Source organism: Uloborus diversus, chromosome 5 (genome assembly GCF_026930045.1).
Source record: "Uloborus diversus isolate 005 chromosome 5, Udiv.v.3.1, whole genome shotgun sequence".
NCBI lineage: Eukaryota > Metazoa > Arthropoda > Arachnida > Araneae > Uloboridae > Uloborus > Uloborus diversus.
In genome coordinates this window covers 85,900,563-85,920,196 of record NC_072735.1, presented here as the reverse complement: position 1 = coordinate 85,920,196, position 19,634 = coordinate 85,900,563, and the positions used below count along the sequence as shown (strand labels likewise).

General features: G+C 32.6%; 2 protein-coding genes across 2 annotated transcripts in view; one reads left to right on the top strand and one right to left on the bottom strand.

The window, feature by feature from the left end:
- LOC129222529 (adenylate kinase isoenzyme 6-like) overlaps positions 1-16,708 on the bottom strand; it is a 34,526-nt gene extending 17,818 nt beyond the window's left edge. The window contains exons 1-2 of the mRNA XM_054857041.1: positions 16,594-16,708; positions 2,265-2,416 (exon numbers count right to left, since the gene is read on the bottom strand). Of these exons, the coding sequence (XP_054713016.1) occupies positions 2,265-2,416; positions 16,594-16,627 (186 nt within the window). The 5' untranslated portion in view covers positions 16,628-16,708. The remainder of the gene's footprint in view (positions 1-2,264; positions 2,417-16,593) is intronic.
- Positions 16,709-16,851: 143 nt separating this feature from the next.
- The window catches only part of LOC129221865 (protein polybromo-1-like), a 120,802-nt gene continuing 118,019 nt past the window's right edge, over positions 16,852-19,634 (top strand). Inside the window, 1 exon segment of the mRNA XM_054856220.1 lies at positions 16,852-16,888. The gene's annotated coding sequence lies outside the window, so the exon portion shown is untranslated.

The window sequence follows — 19,634 nt, the reverse complement described above, 5'->3', positions numbered from 1 at the left end:
GGTAGATAGATATCGATACTTGAGAGAGCAATGCCCCCCCCCCCCCGCCAAATATTAGAAAAACACTCCAGAATGATATTCTCGACATAGAAGAGGAAAACACTCAACTTTAAGTTTAAATGATGCAGTTTGGGTCATCTCTAAATTTTAAAATTTTGTTTTAACAATTTTTTTTTTGTGAAACTTGATTTTTTACCAGATTAATTCATTTTTCACCAAATTATTTGATTTTTCACAAAAAACGGACCCTGTGAAAAATCCTGGACAAACCCGTTTTTTTTTAGACGGATGGATTATGATAACGTGGCTGCTGTGCGAGTTTGGCGATAAACAATCGAGTTGAAGAATTATTTTTACATTTGAAAGATATTATTTGATGTCTTTTTTTGTTTATTTGGCGAAATATTTTAAATTGCAGTGAAAACCGCTCCACTCGCTAAACAGAGTTTTAAAGTATCTGTAAATCTAATTTAATGATTTGACGAAAAGTTTTAAATTCCAAAGAAACTTTAATAGTTTTTTTTTTTTTTTAAAGGTTTGTAAGCATTTTATACAAAGAAAAATGATCATGTTCACATCAGACGGGGAGGGGGCGTCAATTTTTTTTTTCAATGGACTTCTTTATATTTTTAGCACGGGCATCGCTGTGCGGGTACTGCTAGTAAAACAGAATATCAATTAAATAATTTGACACTAACAGCCACTTAACAAGTGTGTTAGGCTCTACAAAACTTTGCTGGAAGGCCATTTCACAGTATTTTGTGCAAATGCTTTGTCCGTAACATTATAACTATTTAATTTACTGATTGATTAGTACATTATCGAGCTTGTCTTATCAATATACAAACTTAAATTAAAAGAATATGCAAACAGTAAATTAAATGATTATGGCAAAAAAAGTGTCATGTTACGGACTCTTCATTTGTCTAAAATACCGTGAAATGACCCTGAACTCGACACTTCTCAATTGAGTTAGCCATTCATTTTATTTTTTGTTTTCACTTTCGCTCTATGTTTGACTTTAATTGTCAGAATATATTTTTTGGTTAATCTTATCCTTTTAATTTTGGTAAGATTATGGTATAGGTATCTCTCTGCTTCTTTAGTTCTCCTTAGTAAGGAAGAATTTAAAAATTAAGCATTGAATGGTCTGCAAGCTCTTCCCTCTTCGATCGGAGAAATTTTACAAACTTAAAAAAGCACCACTTTTTCTACTCATGACAAAGAAGTGAAATTGCCCTCACTAGAAAATTTTAAACGTTTATTTGCTGCATTAAAATCAAGCAATTTTGATCCTATTATTCCTTTTATATTAGCATTTCAATGACAATTCTGCCGTGTGCAGGTAAAGGGCAGTAACTGCAAATTTTTCTTTTTTTTTTTGCATTTTTGTCATCTATTTTACGCTATCTTCACTGTACAAGCTCGCTTATTTGGTTCCCGCTGAAAAAAAAGGCACAAAAAAGACGTCTAATCCCAACATTTCCCTACTGTTAGTATTGAATCCAAAACGCGTTTCTTCAAATATCTCAAAAACTCATTTCTGCAGATACTGCCGTTTACCTGCACAAGGCAGAATTAGCCTCCCTCCCTCCCCGCATGAAAAATATCTAAAAATTTCATCATTTTTTCTACATAAATCTATGGCTAATGATACCGAAATTTAAAAAAAAAAAAAAAAAAAAAGTTTCAAAAGTCTTAAGTCTAGTTTCTGCAAAAGTTCAAAATGTTTTCTCCATATCACTTTCACATGTGTGCAACACGGTTAAAGACATAAACATTTAATGCTAAAAGATTTCCTCATAGTAACAAAAATCAAAATGGTATTTTGTGACAAAATGCTGAAATAAAGCTTATTTGCTTTGTTTTTTCAATATTATGGCAAATTAAAATTTTATAAAACAGTTGGCTCATCATTTTTCAAGTAAAAAAAAAATTGATTTGCGATAAGTTTTGAAATATATACCACAAAAATTCCAAATATCAATGAATTTACATCTAATGACTATACTTAAACCTGAAACTAATATTTTTAAGAACTACAAAAGTTTTGCAAAGCGTTAAGGTGTAGTATCCATGGAATAGACTTACACTACTTAAACAGTTCAAAATTTATTTCTGCTGGGATTTTTTTTAAAATAAAATAGTGAAGGAAAACTCAAATTCTTTAAAATTCAATTTAAACAAAAAGTAAACAAATCCATAAGATCTTGAATTGAAAACTTAGTTTCAAGCAGAAACAAAATGCATATTGCAACACCTACCTGGTCTTCATCAATGATATGACAATCAAAGTTTTCATCATAATCTTCAACAAAATTACCACTTTTGGCAACTTCACCTACATTGATCCATTCCAATGAACACTGTTCTCCGATTTCTGATGAAAGGGTAGACTTTCCTGTACCAGGTGTGCCTATAGAAAAACAATCAAAATTACTCATTCATGAATATATTAACAGCGCAAGCAGGGTTTAAGTCGAGTCCTAAAGTTCTTTCAGCTAAATTTGAAAAAAAAAAGAAAGAAAAGAACCCTTTAGTGAAACCTCCAATATAAATGGATATGTTCATATTTTTCTAAATGCCTCAATGTTTCATCTCCAGTTGAAAACTAAATTTAAAATTCAACCATGGCCTCTTGAAATTTATTCAGGGCTCATACTCAACTTTGAAAATTAAAAGTAAGGAGTTATTAAGGAGTTTATTTTACTTTTTAAGGACTAGTATCTTGTTTAAAGATGAATGTTTTAAAAATTCCAGAAAAATGATGTATAACTCTTTTATTATTTATTTGTTTTCATACAATACATTAAATGCAGAAACATACTAAAATGAAAGTAATAAAATAAGAGTTTAAAAAACTAAAAAAACACGCTTTTGTAGCAAAATGAACTAAAAAGTGAAAAATAATCTTTCGAAGATAGTAGTTGACCAGTAGTTGACATTTTTGCTTGGACAACAAATGGAAGAAATTCAAGACAACTGATAAGAAGCCCCTACGCTTTTTTGTATTACATTAAAATTAAGTGATTGGTCAACTACTATCATCCAAAGATTATTTTTCACTTTTTTAGTTCATTTTGCAACGAAAGCGTGTTTTTTTAGTTTTTTAAACTCTTATTTTATTTTCTTCCTTTTAGTTTAACTTGTTTTACGAAAAAATATTCATTTCAACATTGTTCAAAATCTTTTATATTCATGAAACTTGTCCAAAAAAAAAGCGACTAAAGGTCTCGGGTGGCATTTGAAACGTGGTCTCTCAAACTCCAAAAAGAGCAACTGTACCCCTTAAAGTGTAATAGCCAAGCTCTAAAAACATTCAACTTCACTGATAAATTGCCTGTGGAGTAATTGTCTAATCCAGCTAATCCATCTCAGTCATCGATGTATGTGTGCGGAAATCATATCTACATTACTTTGAAAATTTGAGATGCATTTGAATAAAAGTTTTGTTCAACAATGGTCTGATCAGCAATGAATTTCCAATTGAAGGCTGACCTAAATTTTGGCATGAACTTAGTTAAAAACAATTATATTTCATGTTCTAATTATATTGGAGCAAATTTTGTCTGATGCAGAAAACTTGAAGGTTTTTGCGGATATTTTTAAATAATTTTTGCGAACATTTTTTAATGTTTTTTTTTTTTTTAATTTTTCTTTTTCCACATTGTTAGATTTATTCCAAAATATTGATTAAAATTGGAGGAAACTAACAATTAAAAGAGTTAATTAATTTGATTATAGTATATTGCATTATCAGAGAGTCTGAGGTCGCGTGCTAAATTTCAAAAGAATCCGATCGCAGGAAGGGGGCGAAATTTGAGCTACAAGATTCCGTTACAAGATACATACATACATACAGGTGAAGCTAATAAAAGCGTGTTAATTAAAAAGGCATTTACTGCTTCTTAGACTTGAGCTGACTCTGGATCAAATGCTATGAGGGGGGAGGGGTATCATTGAAATATATTTTCTATTGAAATTGAAGAAAAAATGAGTGAAACTGATTGATAAATACATACTAACAATTTCCTAACCAAGAAAAAAAAAAGGACTTTAAAAAATAAAATAACTGTTAAAATAAAAACTATAATAAGCTGACTGAAAGTAGAAAAGGCCAAAATAACTTCGAACTACAGTGAAACCTGTGTAAGTAAGTATACTTTGGTGGTCAACTTAGACAGGTGGTCAACTTATAAAGGGAGGTAATGATTTTTTTTTATTTTTTGTCATTTCTAGCACAATGTATTCATTTTTTGAGCAATTCACCCTTATTCTTTCTGTTCAACTCACTTTCATTGTTTAACATTAATGAAAGTGAAACAATAATTAAAAATACTATTCAAATAATTTTGTTATTTTTTTCCTTGTTTTTAACTATATCAGGCCGAGGACTGCTGATGGCCTTTGAAAAAAGTGAGAAAGGTGACAAATTTGAAAACAAAGGTGACTAAAAGGTGATAAAAAAGTAACTAAAAGGTGACCAAAAGCAATTTGTTAAGAACTCAAAAAACAGAAAAGGATTATCCCTTTTTACTGACTTTTACCAAAATAGCCTATATGCTTTTTGTAAAGATTTCTACAGTTTCACTTTCAATAGATGTTTTAATTTTTTCCATTTTCTTAATTTCTTCTTCACAATCTTTTCTATTTTTGTTCTTCTTTTTGCTTCTGTTTCAATTCCAAATCCTTTTTCCTTTTCTCCATGTATGTTGTGTAATTTGCGTGTGCTTGTTGTGCACATTTAATCATTTCTGGACCAATTGGTAAAGAAAGCAAATGAGGATATTCTTTTTACAGCGTCTTTAACTATAAGTATGCTGTTTAAAAATCTTTCAGTCCTTGCTGTCTTATTTTCACCAAAAAGGTGCTTTGAAATGGAAAATAGTCTTTTAATGTCAGCATTACCATGTGATAATGCAAGTGAAGCTTTTATCACCTTAGAAACATTAGGAAACTGTAGATCATTGGAAGTTGAGTCCTTTTTTGAAATGTGCTGCTGCCAGTAGATATCAATGGTTTTGTTTTCGGATGCTTCATCTTTTTTCAGCTGCAAAAGTTTCCATTCATCTTGCAACCTATCGAGTGGAACATTAAAAGGCATAATTTTGGCAACCTTTATCAAATCCTTACAGCTTCTAGATTTACTTCTCTCTTTTGAATTCAAAAATTTAAAACTTTTCAGTAACCCATTTGATATACAACTTTGTTTCTATTATATACTTGCATGCAGTCACACAATGCTTTTTAACAGCTCTTAAAAACGTAACCTTTTCATTTTCTATCAGTTTTGACAGTTCATCTGTCACCTCTCTCCACTAACAACGAGATCTTCAAGAGGTAGTCTATTACCAACTGTAAACAGTTCATCCGTGTCTATGTTTGAAAAATCAACTTTCTTTAAGACAGAGGCCATAATAACCCGAGCCATAAAAGTCTGAACAATAGTCTCTATTTCTTGGTACAATTTATGTATCATAGGCGCTTGGCATTGAAAGCGTTTCGTGAACTGCATAAACAAATCAGCAGATGAAAAGATAAAATGCAGCTCAGCTTTTATAGAAGGTCTTTTTAAAACATTTGCAACAGCTTTATATGACCTGCATTGCATAGCTGAATTCTTTTTCAAAGACACATGTTTAAAAAAATAATACTGAAGAGCATCCCACTGTTCCAGTAGTCTGTTTGCTGCAAGTCTAAGAGTAGACCAATGGGCAGTTGTGTGTTTCAGGAACTTGTGATGAGGTGTATTCAGTTGAGCTTGCACTTCTTCGAAGTCCTCATAACGGGAAGGCCAACCATCAAAATAGCTATAAGTACTAAGAAGAAGTTCAGATGCTTCTTCATCTAAATACCGCAATGCTTTGACATAGGCATTATGAATTGTATGAATACTGCAAGTACCAATATTTATTAGGCTTTTTTCTCGTGTCTCAAGGTTAATAGTGTCAACTGTCAAACAACCTAAAAACCTTTTTATTAACAAAAAGACCATCCAAAGGAAAGCATGAGACATTTATTCATGGATAATTACTCTCGGTAAGTGCTTCACATAGCTTCTTAATCGAAATTTCACCAACTGCCTTGCCCAAAAAGAAAGTTTTGAGATGCCGTCTTGTGATGAAAACATTGGCTTTCAGACCAGTATTTCATTAAAGTAAGAAAAACAATGTTAAAAAAAGCACAAATTTGCCAATTACAGCAGACACGTGTTTCAGCATTACAGGGAACGCCTTTTTCAATGCAAAAGGTAATGAGCTCATGGATGAAAAGACATCCGACAATTGGCAAATTTGTGCTTTTTTTTTTAACGTTGTTTTTCTTACTTTACTGCTCAGCACGAAGGTATTTATTTATTACAATATTTTATTGTTCGTTGCAGTTCTTTTTTGTCTTTGACGTTGGTAGTTTCATCAAAGCTTAAAGTATAATAGGATACACTTGCTTCTTTTAACATACATTCCCGAAAATAAGGAGCAAGTCCATCTGTAGAAGGGATAGAAAGACTGGTTCTGCTCATAGGGTGCAATAGCAAGCGATTAAAAAAATTCCCTGATTTCCCGGTAGCATAGCTATTTTTCTTGAACAACAAAAAGGTGGGGGGGGGGGCATATTTAAGGCTATTTTTTAAATTTCACTGTTAAAGCTATCATTCAGATATTTTTCAAGGATTTATTTTTTAAAAAAATCCTAAGACTCGTTTCAAGAAAGGTGAGAAAGGTGACAAAAGTTGCAAAAGGTGACTTAAGGGGCTGCGGGATAGAGAACTAATTTGAAACTTGCCCACCGCTTCACTTCAGATCCTTTCTCGACACGGCGAGAAGGCATGTGCTAAGCTCACATGATTGACAGGCGAGCATCCAATCAGAAAAGGAATTAACACTGCATCTAGGACCCCCTCGCATGTTATTTATTAGCTGCCATCCCAATAATGGACAACCTTCAGGGGTTGAGGTTTCCCCTTGTTGCTTTGACTTGTTTACTATTTAAAACGCCTGCGGTCACCCCGGGGCTTTTAGGAAGACCCTTTGCTTTGCTATAAGACAGGAGACTTCCAGAATCGGCTCGTTGAGTTAGGAAAGAAAACTTCCATTGCCGCTAGAGAGAGAGAGAGAAATTACGATTTGAAAGAAAAAGAAACTTCAGTTTTGCAATGAGTTAGTCTTTACTGTTTACAACCATTTTTGAACGATTTGAAAAAGCATTCAAATGCAAGATTTTTTTTTGCTAAAAGATATTTTGAGAAAGTTATGAGATTTTTTTGAAATTGAAAAAACGTATTAAAACTATATACACACATGTATTATTTTAAAGTAACACACGCATGAATAATACATTTTTACATTTTCTTTATTCTTACATTCTACGCAATCTACAGCTCCGTACAGTATTAGACAATTGTAGGTTGGAAAAGGGTAAGGTTTTGGAAGGGGGATTAGTTTTAACGCTCCATCTCCACCCCCTTCCCCTTTTCTTTCAGTTTTTAACAGTGTCATGGTCATAATTTTTATTTGGACAAGAAGGGAGTATTATAATAACCATTAACATTTCCATGAGGGTTTAGAGAGGTGCAACGTTCAAAAGCACGCGTATTTGGAGCAAGGTGAGAGTCTCGTATAGGCATTCCCCCTAAAATATTCAAACGATTATGAAAAATATCTTTTTCCTAGAGGTTTGTTTTACAATTCTTTCACTTAGTAATTCTTTGGTGTAAAACCTGAGTATCGGACTCACTCCTGTGAGCCCATGTTCAAAAAATATGTTTTAATCAAATTATTCTAATCAAATAATTAAGATTAAAAATGAAATCAAGTTTTTTTGCAATGTAACATTGCTGCTTTTCCATAGCTCACGGATCGCCGTCACTAATAATCACTGCCTGCTAACACTTCTTGATGTAGGGATGGGGGCGGTGCATCCCTTTATTGAAAATCTGTAGTGCGGCTCGAATGCAACATGTAGTGATTTCATGCCCTATTTAAAACATTTTTTGCAACGGAAAACATTTTTTGGACACGTGGCTTACAGGTGTCCAAAACCCTGGTTTTACTTCGGGGGGAAAAAAAAAAGGAAAACAAACCCTAGTATAAAAATTACAGCGTTTTCAATATATTTTTTTTAAAAAATAGGGGAACACCATTCTTTCTGATTCTTATGTAAAACGCGACCCTAACTCTGATCCAAATATAACCGCTGTTTTCTCCCATCACCACTACTTATTTATTCATTTGGCCGCACAGTGTAATTCGTTATTTTCTCTTTTTGGCTCCTGCTCACAGTTCGTGCAAATGAGCAGGATATGCAGCAATGGATCATATTCTCCACCCAAAACCTGGTGACAGGAATACTATTAAGGCGAACCACGTTCTTATCTCTTCTGTCATACCCATCGCTACACTGTTACGTGGTGACAAAAAACTGCTAGTTGATACCGCTTTATCATCAGTTAGACTATTTGATAAGGATGAAGTCACGATTGAGCTGATAAGTGTTATGTTACATCAAAAATAAGGGGAAAGCCGATATTTGAATTTTTGATCAAATGAATCAGTAAATAAAAGGTTGAAAATAAATGAAATGATACTGAACGCACATAGGAATTTTGCAAGGGGAAGGTGCAAGATCGAAAGCCTCATTCTCATACCATACTCCCAATACGCCAAACATATTGACTTGATTTTGTCGATTCTTGAGAACGAAAAACAGTAAAAAGTAAACTATTGAATAAATAATTAGCATTATTTAACGAAATAAACTAAAATAAATTACCAGAAAGCAAAATAATATACGCATTAACTTTTCTCATAAGTAAAAAATGGATTCAGCAAAGCAAATTCATCGTTGCAGAAGCACCATATGATTATAGAAGTACATAATATCTCATTTGATGTAATCTGTAACTACAAAACTAAAAACATGGATTTTTAGTGTATTCATTTATAATCACCAGTCTACTTGTTATAGGCAATCCGTTGTAGGAAAAGCGCACAATATTTTTAAAAATCTTTTAACGTGAGGATTTTTTTTCACCTTATTACAACTGAAATCATTGTTCGAAATTATTTTACGTACAAAATACATAGAATCGTAATCAATAAGAGAAAATAAAGCACAACCTTCCCTTGTGTGCGCCACTGGCAGTAGCGTATTAATGGGGATATTTGGTAGGAGACTGTAATCCATTCTCACATTTGGTCAAAACTTAAAAGCAGATTAAATTGTGGTCTGCAATGGTATGGAAAGGCTTGGAAGAAATAGTTTCTTTCTGCAATCGGGGGTTTTTTATTCTTAAAATTTATTACTTTCAAATTGAACCAGTCATACCTATTTACTTCATTTCCAGGATAAGAGGGCTGTGGCCATGTCCCCCTCCCCTCATGTGATTTGCAAAGCCATGGAAAAGTTTGGATGAAATGGCTTCATCCTGTCATCAAGGTTTTTTTTTTACCTGAAGTTACTACTTTCAAATTAACAGTCATATTTTACTTCGTTTCCAGGAACCGGAATGTCACTTTTTACCATTTCTCGGACTGTTGGAGGGACGCTCAAACAAAAACTAACGGTCTAAAATATTTAAAAGTTTTTTTTTTACTACGTACATTATTCTTTCTTATTGTGTGTCTCGAAAATGAAACGAACATTTTTTCTATTTGATAAAAATGTGCTCTCTTTTTAATGATGTGAAGGAAAACCAAATTATAGAGGACCCTTTTAAGATATTGATTTTTGAAATTGAGACAAAATTGACGAAATCGATTTTTGGCTCATTTCAGCTAGGATGATACAGCAATTATTTGAGCTATCAAAATGACACTTGCATACCTTTCGGACATAGCAACAGGCAACAAACGAAGAAAAAATTAACTTCAGTAAACTATTCTCTCAGCAGATCCAAGCCGATGATGTATGGTTAAAATTTGTAAAAATGCGATTTTTAACCTACTTTGGCAGCAAATTGTGAAAAATCTACCATGCATAGAGCTTTTGCTATACAACTGGGTTCTTCTATCCCAAAAGTTGATCAGGATCACCAAATGGATGTCTCAATTGCCAAATCGATTCTCTCCATTTTAAAAAAAATCCTCATTTCTGATTTAGAAGTGCTTTATCAATGCTTAGCATGTGAATTTATATAAAAGTTTTGGTTCAGTACATTTCTGACCGCGTGATGGCAGAAAATGTACCATGAGGGCCTAATTACTCCTATGTATAATACCATCTTCCTCATAACTATTCCCTACCTTTTGTTTTATGGAGTTGAACAATTCGGAAAGTGAGGCATCCAAATATCAGCATTGCAAACATCTCAGGTTGTAAGCAAAGAAAGCAAAAACTTGGTGATTTTGTCATTTCAATCGCGACGCAATAAAAAAAAAAACGAGGCCTTTACAGAACTGTGGACATTGGCAGAACCATTCGCCTTATGGAGCTGTAATTTAGCAGAGTTTTATGCAAGAAATCAAGTGCTCTCCTAAGCAATATTTCTAGCCTTGGACCTCTTGCTGATTCCTAAGTGCACTACAAATAATCAAACTCTTTTTGAACACTTTTTGCGCATGGACACTTGTCCCCTTTTTGAGAACACATTTTTTGAAATAGGTATTTCAACCCTCCTGAGAACACTTTTCAAAATACTTTTTAAGCATAGACTCTTGTCCCACCTTTTAGAACGTTTTTGAATAATTTTTAGAACACTTCGGATAACGCTTTTCGGAACATGTATTTTGTTCAACATACATTTTAACGCACTTTTTTAACACTTCATGGCGCACGTATTGGTACAGTTTTTAGGATATACTTTAGAACAATTACGGAGCATTAAAATATCCTCCCGGAATACCTGCTAATTTTAGAAAAAAAAGTGTTACATTCGTCTATGTTGAAACTGCAGGCTTGATGATGGGTTTAAGCTTTGTCTGTATCTGATTATTGATCAGACTAAATCGTTCAGATGTAGATTCATTTGTCATTCATAGGTTCATTCAGAATGAATGAATCTACGAAAGTTTTAGATTTAAAACGCAATAGGTACCTCGAAAACAATTGAACAGCTTACTGCAAAATTACAAATAAACAATATGTATTAAAAAGATGGAGTAGGAAAATTGTACACAATTGTTCTTACTATGAAAACTACATTTAAATTAAAAATATTAATTTCCTCAAATGGGGTCGTTTCTAAAATTTTAAAAGTATTTTTTCCCAAAAGAGCATGTTTAAAAACATGGGAGCTGACCATTTTTACATAATTTGACTAAGTTTAATATTTTTAAAAAGATATTTTAATCGGAAGCTTTCATTGTTTATGCTTCTGCTGATATCACAAATGATGAAATGCCATTCACTGTTGCCATTCACAGAGCGAAATATTTAATTCGCATCTTTACTCACGTGACTGGCAACGATATGGCTGAGAGTAAGCGTAGAGAGCAATATTTAATTCGTTTCTTGATTATCATAACGTGGAAACGCGGTAGACAGATGCGCCAAAGTACATCATTTGTGACGCCATAAAGACCACGCATTATTTTTAAAATTGGACATTTAAAATAATTAAATAAAAATTAAGCATTGGGTAATGAAGGTTTTTCCTTGCTCCATGTTATTATTATTGTTATTATTATTTTTTTTTGCTTCTATCAATTTCAGTAACTAAAAGTAGTACATATTTTTGACTGAAGGAAAGAACCCCATTATGTTTTTAAAACCAATAAATTTTGTAAAAAGTGAAAAAAATATTTTAAAAGCAAATTATTTATAAATTTTAAAAAAAATAGTTTTTCAAGCAGAAAGAGTTTTTTGGTTCACTTTCAAAAAGTCTTATTTCGTGTTCAAGCTGGCTACTGGTAACAGCACTGAAAAGGTATGGCCAATTGCGATGGCCAACGATGGAATAATTTCTCGACAATGAAGATTTGAATGTCTCTTACGTTCCATATTTCCTATTTTCTTATCTAATGTTTTATTGGATTTTTTTTTTCAATTTGTGATGCATCAAACGTTACTTTATAAATAATTTATCGTTATAACTAACTTTTTGTCTTGTAATGCTTTGTGTAACATTTACTATATATTAACCTGTATTCAATATTTATAATATAGTGTCATAATATAACTGATTATGAGCCTTCTCAATGTCTCATTGTACCTCATTCCAAATTGCTCTATGTTCCCACGCGGGACACCTCAGTTTCCTAATTGCTGTCCCCCCTAGCCATAATTCGGTAGTGAGAGACTCAAACTAGGGGAAAAAAAACTATGACTATAAGCACTTAGTGGTGCATTAATTCCCGAATAGAACTTTTTAAATAACATAAGACTCTTTTCGAACCATGAAGTTAGACTTGCATCACTCAAAAACGTTATGAAATAGTAAGTTGAAAACTCATACGTACGTAGTATGATTTAAAAGTTCGTGGACAAGTTGTATAAAACCTTATCCTAATAGTTCACATTACTGAAGCACATCTATCAACAAAATAGTCACCTTGAACGACTATGCACCAGGCCAACGTTCGTATAGCCTTAGAAGCACTCCTGGAAGACATTTTTCGCAACCTCCTGTAAGCACCTCCTGTCTTGTACTGCTGCTTTAACTTCATCGTGAGGAAGAAGGAAACTTTCATGTTGAGGAAGCAAGGTTCGATTTGTCAATACTCTGATATGACAAAGAAATAACATAACGTTTCGTCGGACTTAGCTCCGTGTGACTTTTACCTGTTCCCAGCAAAAAAAAAAACATTTGCATGGACACCGCTTTCTTCCTTCAAGAGAAGATAAAGCTGCATCATAGAAGGTAGCGAAAAATGGCTTCCAGGAGTGTTTCCAAACGTTATATGAACACTGGTAGAAGTACATAGTCCCTCAAAGTGACCTTTTGAAGGTGGATGTGCTTCGGTAATGCGAACTATTCTGGGTAAAGTTTTATATAGCTTGTCCCCGAACTTTTGGGTCGTACTGCATTCAATCTGTATAGTGTGTAGTTATGCTTCTCCTTTTTTGACTGCTGTATGATGAAAGAGAACAGCAGCCAAAAAAAAATAAATAAAGAAAGAAAGAAAGAAAAGGAACAAAAACAAAGAGACTTTTTAATAACCAATTGATTTTTTTTTTAATTGAACATATAACTAAGATTTCAGTAATATTGTAATAATGCATGGATTTAGGTACACTAAACATAGTTAAAAAAACATTAAACTATGTTGTTTAATTATTCAAAAAAAAAAAAACATTAAGAATAAAACTATGAAACCGTCCACAAATTATGCAGTTAAAGTGGAAAGATTGCACGTAGACATTTTTAGTCATCAAACTAAACAAAAAAGGTAACAGATAAATTGCAATATTAAATCATAATAGGAATATTTTTATGCTTATTTAAAATTTATGAATAGAAAAGTTTCCATTTTTCCTAAAAGCTATAACAGTGACATAAATTTTGCTGAAAAAAGAAATAGTTATTAAAAGAGTGAAGTTCTTAAAACGCATCTACAACAAACAAACTCAATATTTACATCAAGTTATTAACTGAACACATATACTACTTGATCTGATGTTTGCACACATAATATTGAACCATTTGATTGTTTGATCTTTTATGAAGCTTTACAAACAAGTTCAAGTTATTATTATTTTTTTTAATTTAACAATAATTTTCTGAAATTTAAAAAATTGCATAATAGAAAATCCTTGAAACTTTTCTATAAAAACAAAAACCTTATTCATTGATTTCATATAAATACATCAAAATCGTTTAACTTACAACAGAAAAAAAATCGATCGCTATTAATAATGCAAAAAAGATGGCGCATTACGAAATATAGATGAAACAAATATGAGAAATACGCAAAATTACATTTCTTGATCAAAATAAATAATCGCTTTTTTTTTAGTGCAGATCCGCGACCACCAACGCCTCGGAAGAATTTCTGAATCTACTTCAGCACTTCCGAAAAAAAATTCAAAAATCTCTTTGATTTCCGAATTATGTCGCCATTCAAAACGTCTTTAATCAATTTCTTACGTTAATGCTCTAAATTCTTTCTAAACAATAGATAAAGTTTGAAAGAAAAAATCTCTAATTTTATGAATGGTGTTAGTTTTAAACAACTCAGAAGTATAACTAGAGTTTAATTTTAGAAATTGAGGGAGTGGGAGGAAAGGCATGCAAGTGTTCTCGGAAGTTCAAGAAATAGTCGTAAAAAATAGAGTTCAAAATCATTACAAACATTGAGCAGAAAAAAACCTTTCAAAACTTGCACCCGAGTTTGTTTTGACGTGCAGTGGCGGATTTAAAATATAGCAAATGTTACAATTGCGCGATAGGCCGTAGGAGTTACAAAAATGCTTATGATAAATGTTTTACAACTTCAGTGATAGAGAAATAGGGCCCCAAACTTGTAACTCCGCCGAAGCGATACAGAAAAGACTGCATTACTGTGATTCATATTACAAATATCGAAAAATTAAAAATTACCGTCGGTTCAACGGGAATGTAACAAAATGACACAAAAACCGGTTGCGCCATCTCATATTTGTTTGCATGGTCTCCAATTCGGCAATATATCACCAAATGATCGTCAATATGAGACGCTATATTAGTTTTGCATTGAAATAAGTAATTAATAGCCAAAAAAATGAGTAGACAGGCTTTTCAGAACACCTGATTGAAAATAAAAAGGGAAGTGCACAACTAGAACGTACGCACACCCTACATGCAAAACTTGATCCTTCTACAGCTTACCATTTTTGAGTCATTACTTATGAGAGATACATACGTACATCCAGCTGCTAGAAACAACGCAATAATTAACTTGTTTGGTACCTGAATGCAGTATTAAAAACTCATTCAGGGTAGACTAAAATAGAAATTCATACTGAAACTTAAGTAAACAATTTTATATGAAAACAATAACTCCCTTTACTTTGTATTAAAAAATAAAACAGCAAAGCTCCTTTATTTTCAAAAACACCGGCCAATTCCATCGGCTTTTCGATGTTTTTTAAGGCCGATGGGCCGATGTTTCCTGCAAGTTAGCATCGGACGCCGATGCCGATGCCTAAATTGTTGAACCATCGGCGCCGATGCATCGGTCGAGTCCTATTAGTTATAAAAATATTGGGCCCCCTTCAGGCTCGGGCCCAGGCCAACAGGTGTCCCCCCCTCCCTGTGCACGCCCCTGGGTACAGGTGTCTTCGAGTATTTATGGAACATTGTACAAAGGAAAAACAAATCTGACAAGTTCAGAACCTCCTCCTTTTTTTGAAGCCTGCTAATTAATATAACCCTAATTTCAAATTGAACTGGCGACATCATGAAATAGTAAATCCAGAATATTGATCAAGCTTTAGAAATCATACAGTTATAATGTATATTATTAAAGAATATAAATTAAATCGTGGGGCAGGGGTGTTCTGTATTCAATTCCCCCTCAATTGAACACAAAATATATTTAAAAATTGGAATATTAAATAAAGAACTTTATATTTTAGTGCCTAAATAAAGTTACCTATTTATTAGTAAACAAAATATTAAGGTAATTGATTCAACTATTAAAGTAGCAAAATATATTTAATTTACTGCTTTGCTATGCAGCAATAAATACATTAGTGACACCTATAATAAAAAATTACCATGCGGTGCAGCATTGAGAAAATTAATCATCCATGTGCCGCGAGAATTAAATATCGTTCGAGAGAAAGCCAAAACCTTAGGTATAAAAATACACCGATCACAGCAACACCATGTGACCCTGACCTATGAAATTTAAAGTTTCTTGGATTTCTCCGGGACCTCTTATCAGATCCAGACCAAATTACAATAGGACCATCTGGGAAGTATACACTTCCAAACAAAAAATAATAATTTTTTCAAATCGGTCCAGTAGTGTTGGAATAATTCGAAAACACACATAAAAAGCCGCATTACAAAATCATAACCTCCTTTTTTGAAGTCGGTTAAAGCACTAGAAAGAAAACTTAATTTTCCGGTCTAACTGTCGGAATCAAGTCGTGTCATCAAGCCCTGTCTCGGAATAACCTCCCCACGTAATAGAGGGACTGCGAAATCCTTTCATCTTCTCCCTGGGTAATAAAACTTGTCGCTTGCACTCCTGCTTCAGTACACACAATAGCTACTCAATAGGATAGTTTGCCTATGTCTGTATGGTCTAAGGCCCCTCCCATATGGGGGGAGGGGGGTATGATTGATGTAATTGCAAGACTTAGTCAACCATTGTTCGGGAATGCAGTTACAGACGCGAATTTTTTCGGTTTCCTCATCAGAAATTAAGCTTTTCATCTAGAAGTTATGTAAACATTTAAAAGGTTTCAAAAAATAATATATATATATATATAAGCGTTATCACGGAATTTAATTTAAATTAAACATTCTATTAGAAGTATACGATCACCTAAAAAAGCGAGAAAATACAAATTTTATTACAAGATTTTTTAAATAATACTACACTAAATACGCCGATAGTGACACACGTGGCTGATGCAATAAGCAATATTTTGTCAAGGGAAAATCAGGATACGGATACAATAACAAGTATGGAACAGAAATTTTCACGTTCGTATTACTTATTTTACCTGTTATTAAGATATTTGGCAGCCTTCGCTTCATTCTAATATTAATTCAGTGCAATATGCAGTTTTTAAAAGTAGAACGCAACGCTGCGCTAACGCGCAAACACAACAAACATACGAACATACAAACAGTAAAACCAGTGTTGCCATCAGAATCAGCGCAATTTAAGTGGGAGATCTATATCTCCTTTTCTATTGTACTCTGATAATGTTTTGAATTGTCGAATTTGGCAACAGTATTCCCCGCTCCCGCGTCCGGTAGTTGTTTGTTGGGGGTTTTGTGGAGTAAGAAGGGAAGGTAATGTTTATTTTTCTTCGTTAGTTTTTGTAAGATCGATCCCTGTTTCAGGTTGAAGATTAAAATTTTAATCTGAATCATAAGTAAACCCTTTAGTTTAACTCTATCTAAAATATGAATTAACAAACAATGCAGATGATTATTGTGTTTCATTTTGCTGCTTTTTTTAAAAAAAGTAATTTAATTTTAAATTTCATAACATTTTTCAGAGCAAATATCATTATTTCGTTATGATCTTGAAACTCACCTTTGTTCTTATATTTTTCACTAATTTTCTTTAAAGAAAAATAGTCGAAGAAATTTATGTATTTAAAATGTTTTCTTTGAATATGCAAATTCGCAGATACTTTGTTTTCACTTAAGAGGAAAGTTCTGTGTACAATGTTGGTAGTTGATGTATTTTTTCATGTGGTATTCAAATTTATTTTTGAGCAGTCTAATATAGCCTAATTTGATATTACGAAAGGATTCAGATAGCTAGTTGAGATGAGCTTTGATTACATCCTTATAATATTGCTGTCATATCAGTAACAGTTTTCACTTGTGCATAGTTTTTTGTAAAGTGTATGTTCTGTGTTAAAAATAAAAATTAGAGAATAATTGCATAGTGTTTTTTTTTTGGCATAGTTAACTTTATGACTCAAGTGGTAATAATTGTCTTTCTGTTAATTGTCAGTACAGGCATTGGCTTTAATCAGAGTTGTTTGAGTTTCGGCCAGTAGTGGTTTTAACCATTTATAAAATCGGTTAAAACCGGCTTGGGTAAAATAAGTTTTTTCCAGTTTCGGCCATTGGAGGAAATAATAGGGATTAAAATCGAAATAAATGAGTACATAATTGAAAGAAATATGAAACATCAATCCGATAATCAGTCACTAATCATTATTTAAATTAAGAGTTCATTTTACACTCTGTGCAAGTAATAAATGGCAGCATCTTCCAAAAGGTTAGTCACATCATAGTAGAATTATGTGATCTCAGGGGTCTGTCCAGGATTTTTCACAGGGTCCGTTTTTTGTGAAAAATCAAATAATTTTGTGAAAAATGAATTAATTTTGTGAAAAATCAAAAAATTTCGCAAAAAAAAAAAAAAAAAAAAAAAATATTTTTGTTAAAACGAAATTTTAGAATTTAGAGATGGCACAAACTGCATCAATTAAACTTAAAGTTGAGTGTTTTCCTTTTCTATGACAAGAAAATCATTCTGGATTTTTTTCTGATATTTGGCGGGGGGGGGGGGGGCATCGCTCTTTCAAGTATCAATATTTATCTACCATTCTGCATTATGTTAAATTATATTAGATATATTTCTGTACAATAATTAAAATAATTGTAACAAGAATATAAATAAATAAAACAAAATTCAGAATAGGGTTCAGCATTCAACTTTTTGACCCAAGACACTCTTAAAATGCACAGAATTTCGTTTAAAACTTATAAATTCCGTGATTTTAACGAAAATAAAAAGATATTTCAATTGTTTACCTCTTAACAAACCTCTTAACTTATCAAAAATTCGAAAAATCGGATTCCCATAGCGGATGCAAAGAGATCGCAATTCTCAAAGTGAAGGCATCAAAGGTATAAAAACGGCTTGTAAAAGAAATATTTTTGATAAAATTATTTTAAAATTGCATTTTAGAGTCCTATGATAACATATCATTAATATCTGTGGACAGAGTTGACCCCTCCCCCCCCAAAAAAAAATAATAAAATAAAATAAACCATCTATTCAGCATTTTTATTTTTGACTCATAACAGAAAATGGAATTTTGCTTTAAAAACTTGAAATGAGAGTTCTAACAAAAATAAAGAGACTTTTCATTTATTTGAATCCTAATAAAGCGAAGTTAGCTTGAAAAAAGAACAAAATATGATTCCAGGGGCGGCAAATAGGGGGGTCAAGAGGGGGCGGTCGCACCCCCAAAAGTTTTGAGCAGAATGATAGAAAATAGGTGAATTCAATTTATGTTAGTCGGAAATCAATGTTCATTAAAAAAAATCTCGCTGGTTCTCAGTAACTGATGAAACTCGACATGTTCCCAGACTAGAAAAAGTGTTTTTCGTTATTTGGATGATGACTTAGAAATTCATGAAGTATTTTCCGGCCTTTTCAGAACATAGAAAACTTATATTAATTTTGACCAAAGAAGACATTTCCTCATTCAGACTAAATATTTCATACTTGTGTTCCCAGTGTAATGATTGTATTTCCATGTGAGAGGCTCGTGCAAACTGGTGTGGTTTAATGGTTTTCACAAGAAATATCCTTTATATTTTAGATTTACTTTTACGCTCATTTTTAAGTTAATATTTATTTAATGAGCGTTTATCGCTAAGTTCTGCTAGAAACAAGTTTGAGCTGCTCAATGCATTATATGCTTTCTTAGAAACTTCTTAAAAATGCATGTGATTATTGAATAAAGAAAACATATCAACAAATACTTTTTATTGGGCTCTATAATTATGCAATCTCGGAGTGACCCAAGACGGTCTTCAAATGAAAAATTAAGCCCCTCACAGTTTTTGAACTTTCCTGTGTGACTTTGAAGAGCAAGACATAAAAAGTGTTTTCACACAATAACTTTGTTACTTCAATTAATTTTTAACTATTCCAATCAGCTCAGCTAGTAGAGAGGGTTTTTTTTTATGTTTTAGGAGGTTAGAGAATTATTTTCGAAGCACAATGGGCAAAAAAAAAAAAAAAAAAAAATCTATTTAGATGTACTGACAAAACAGTACGACA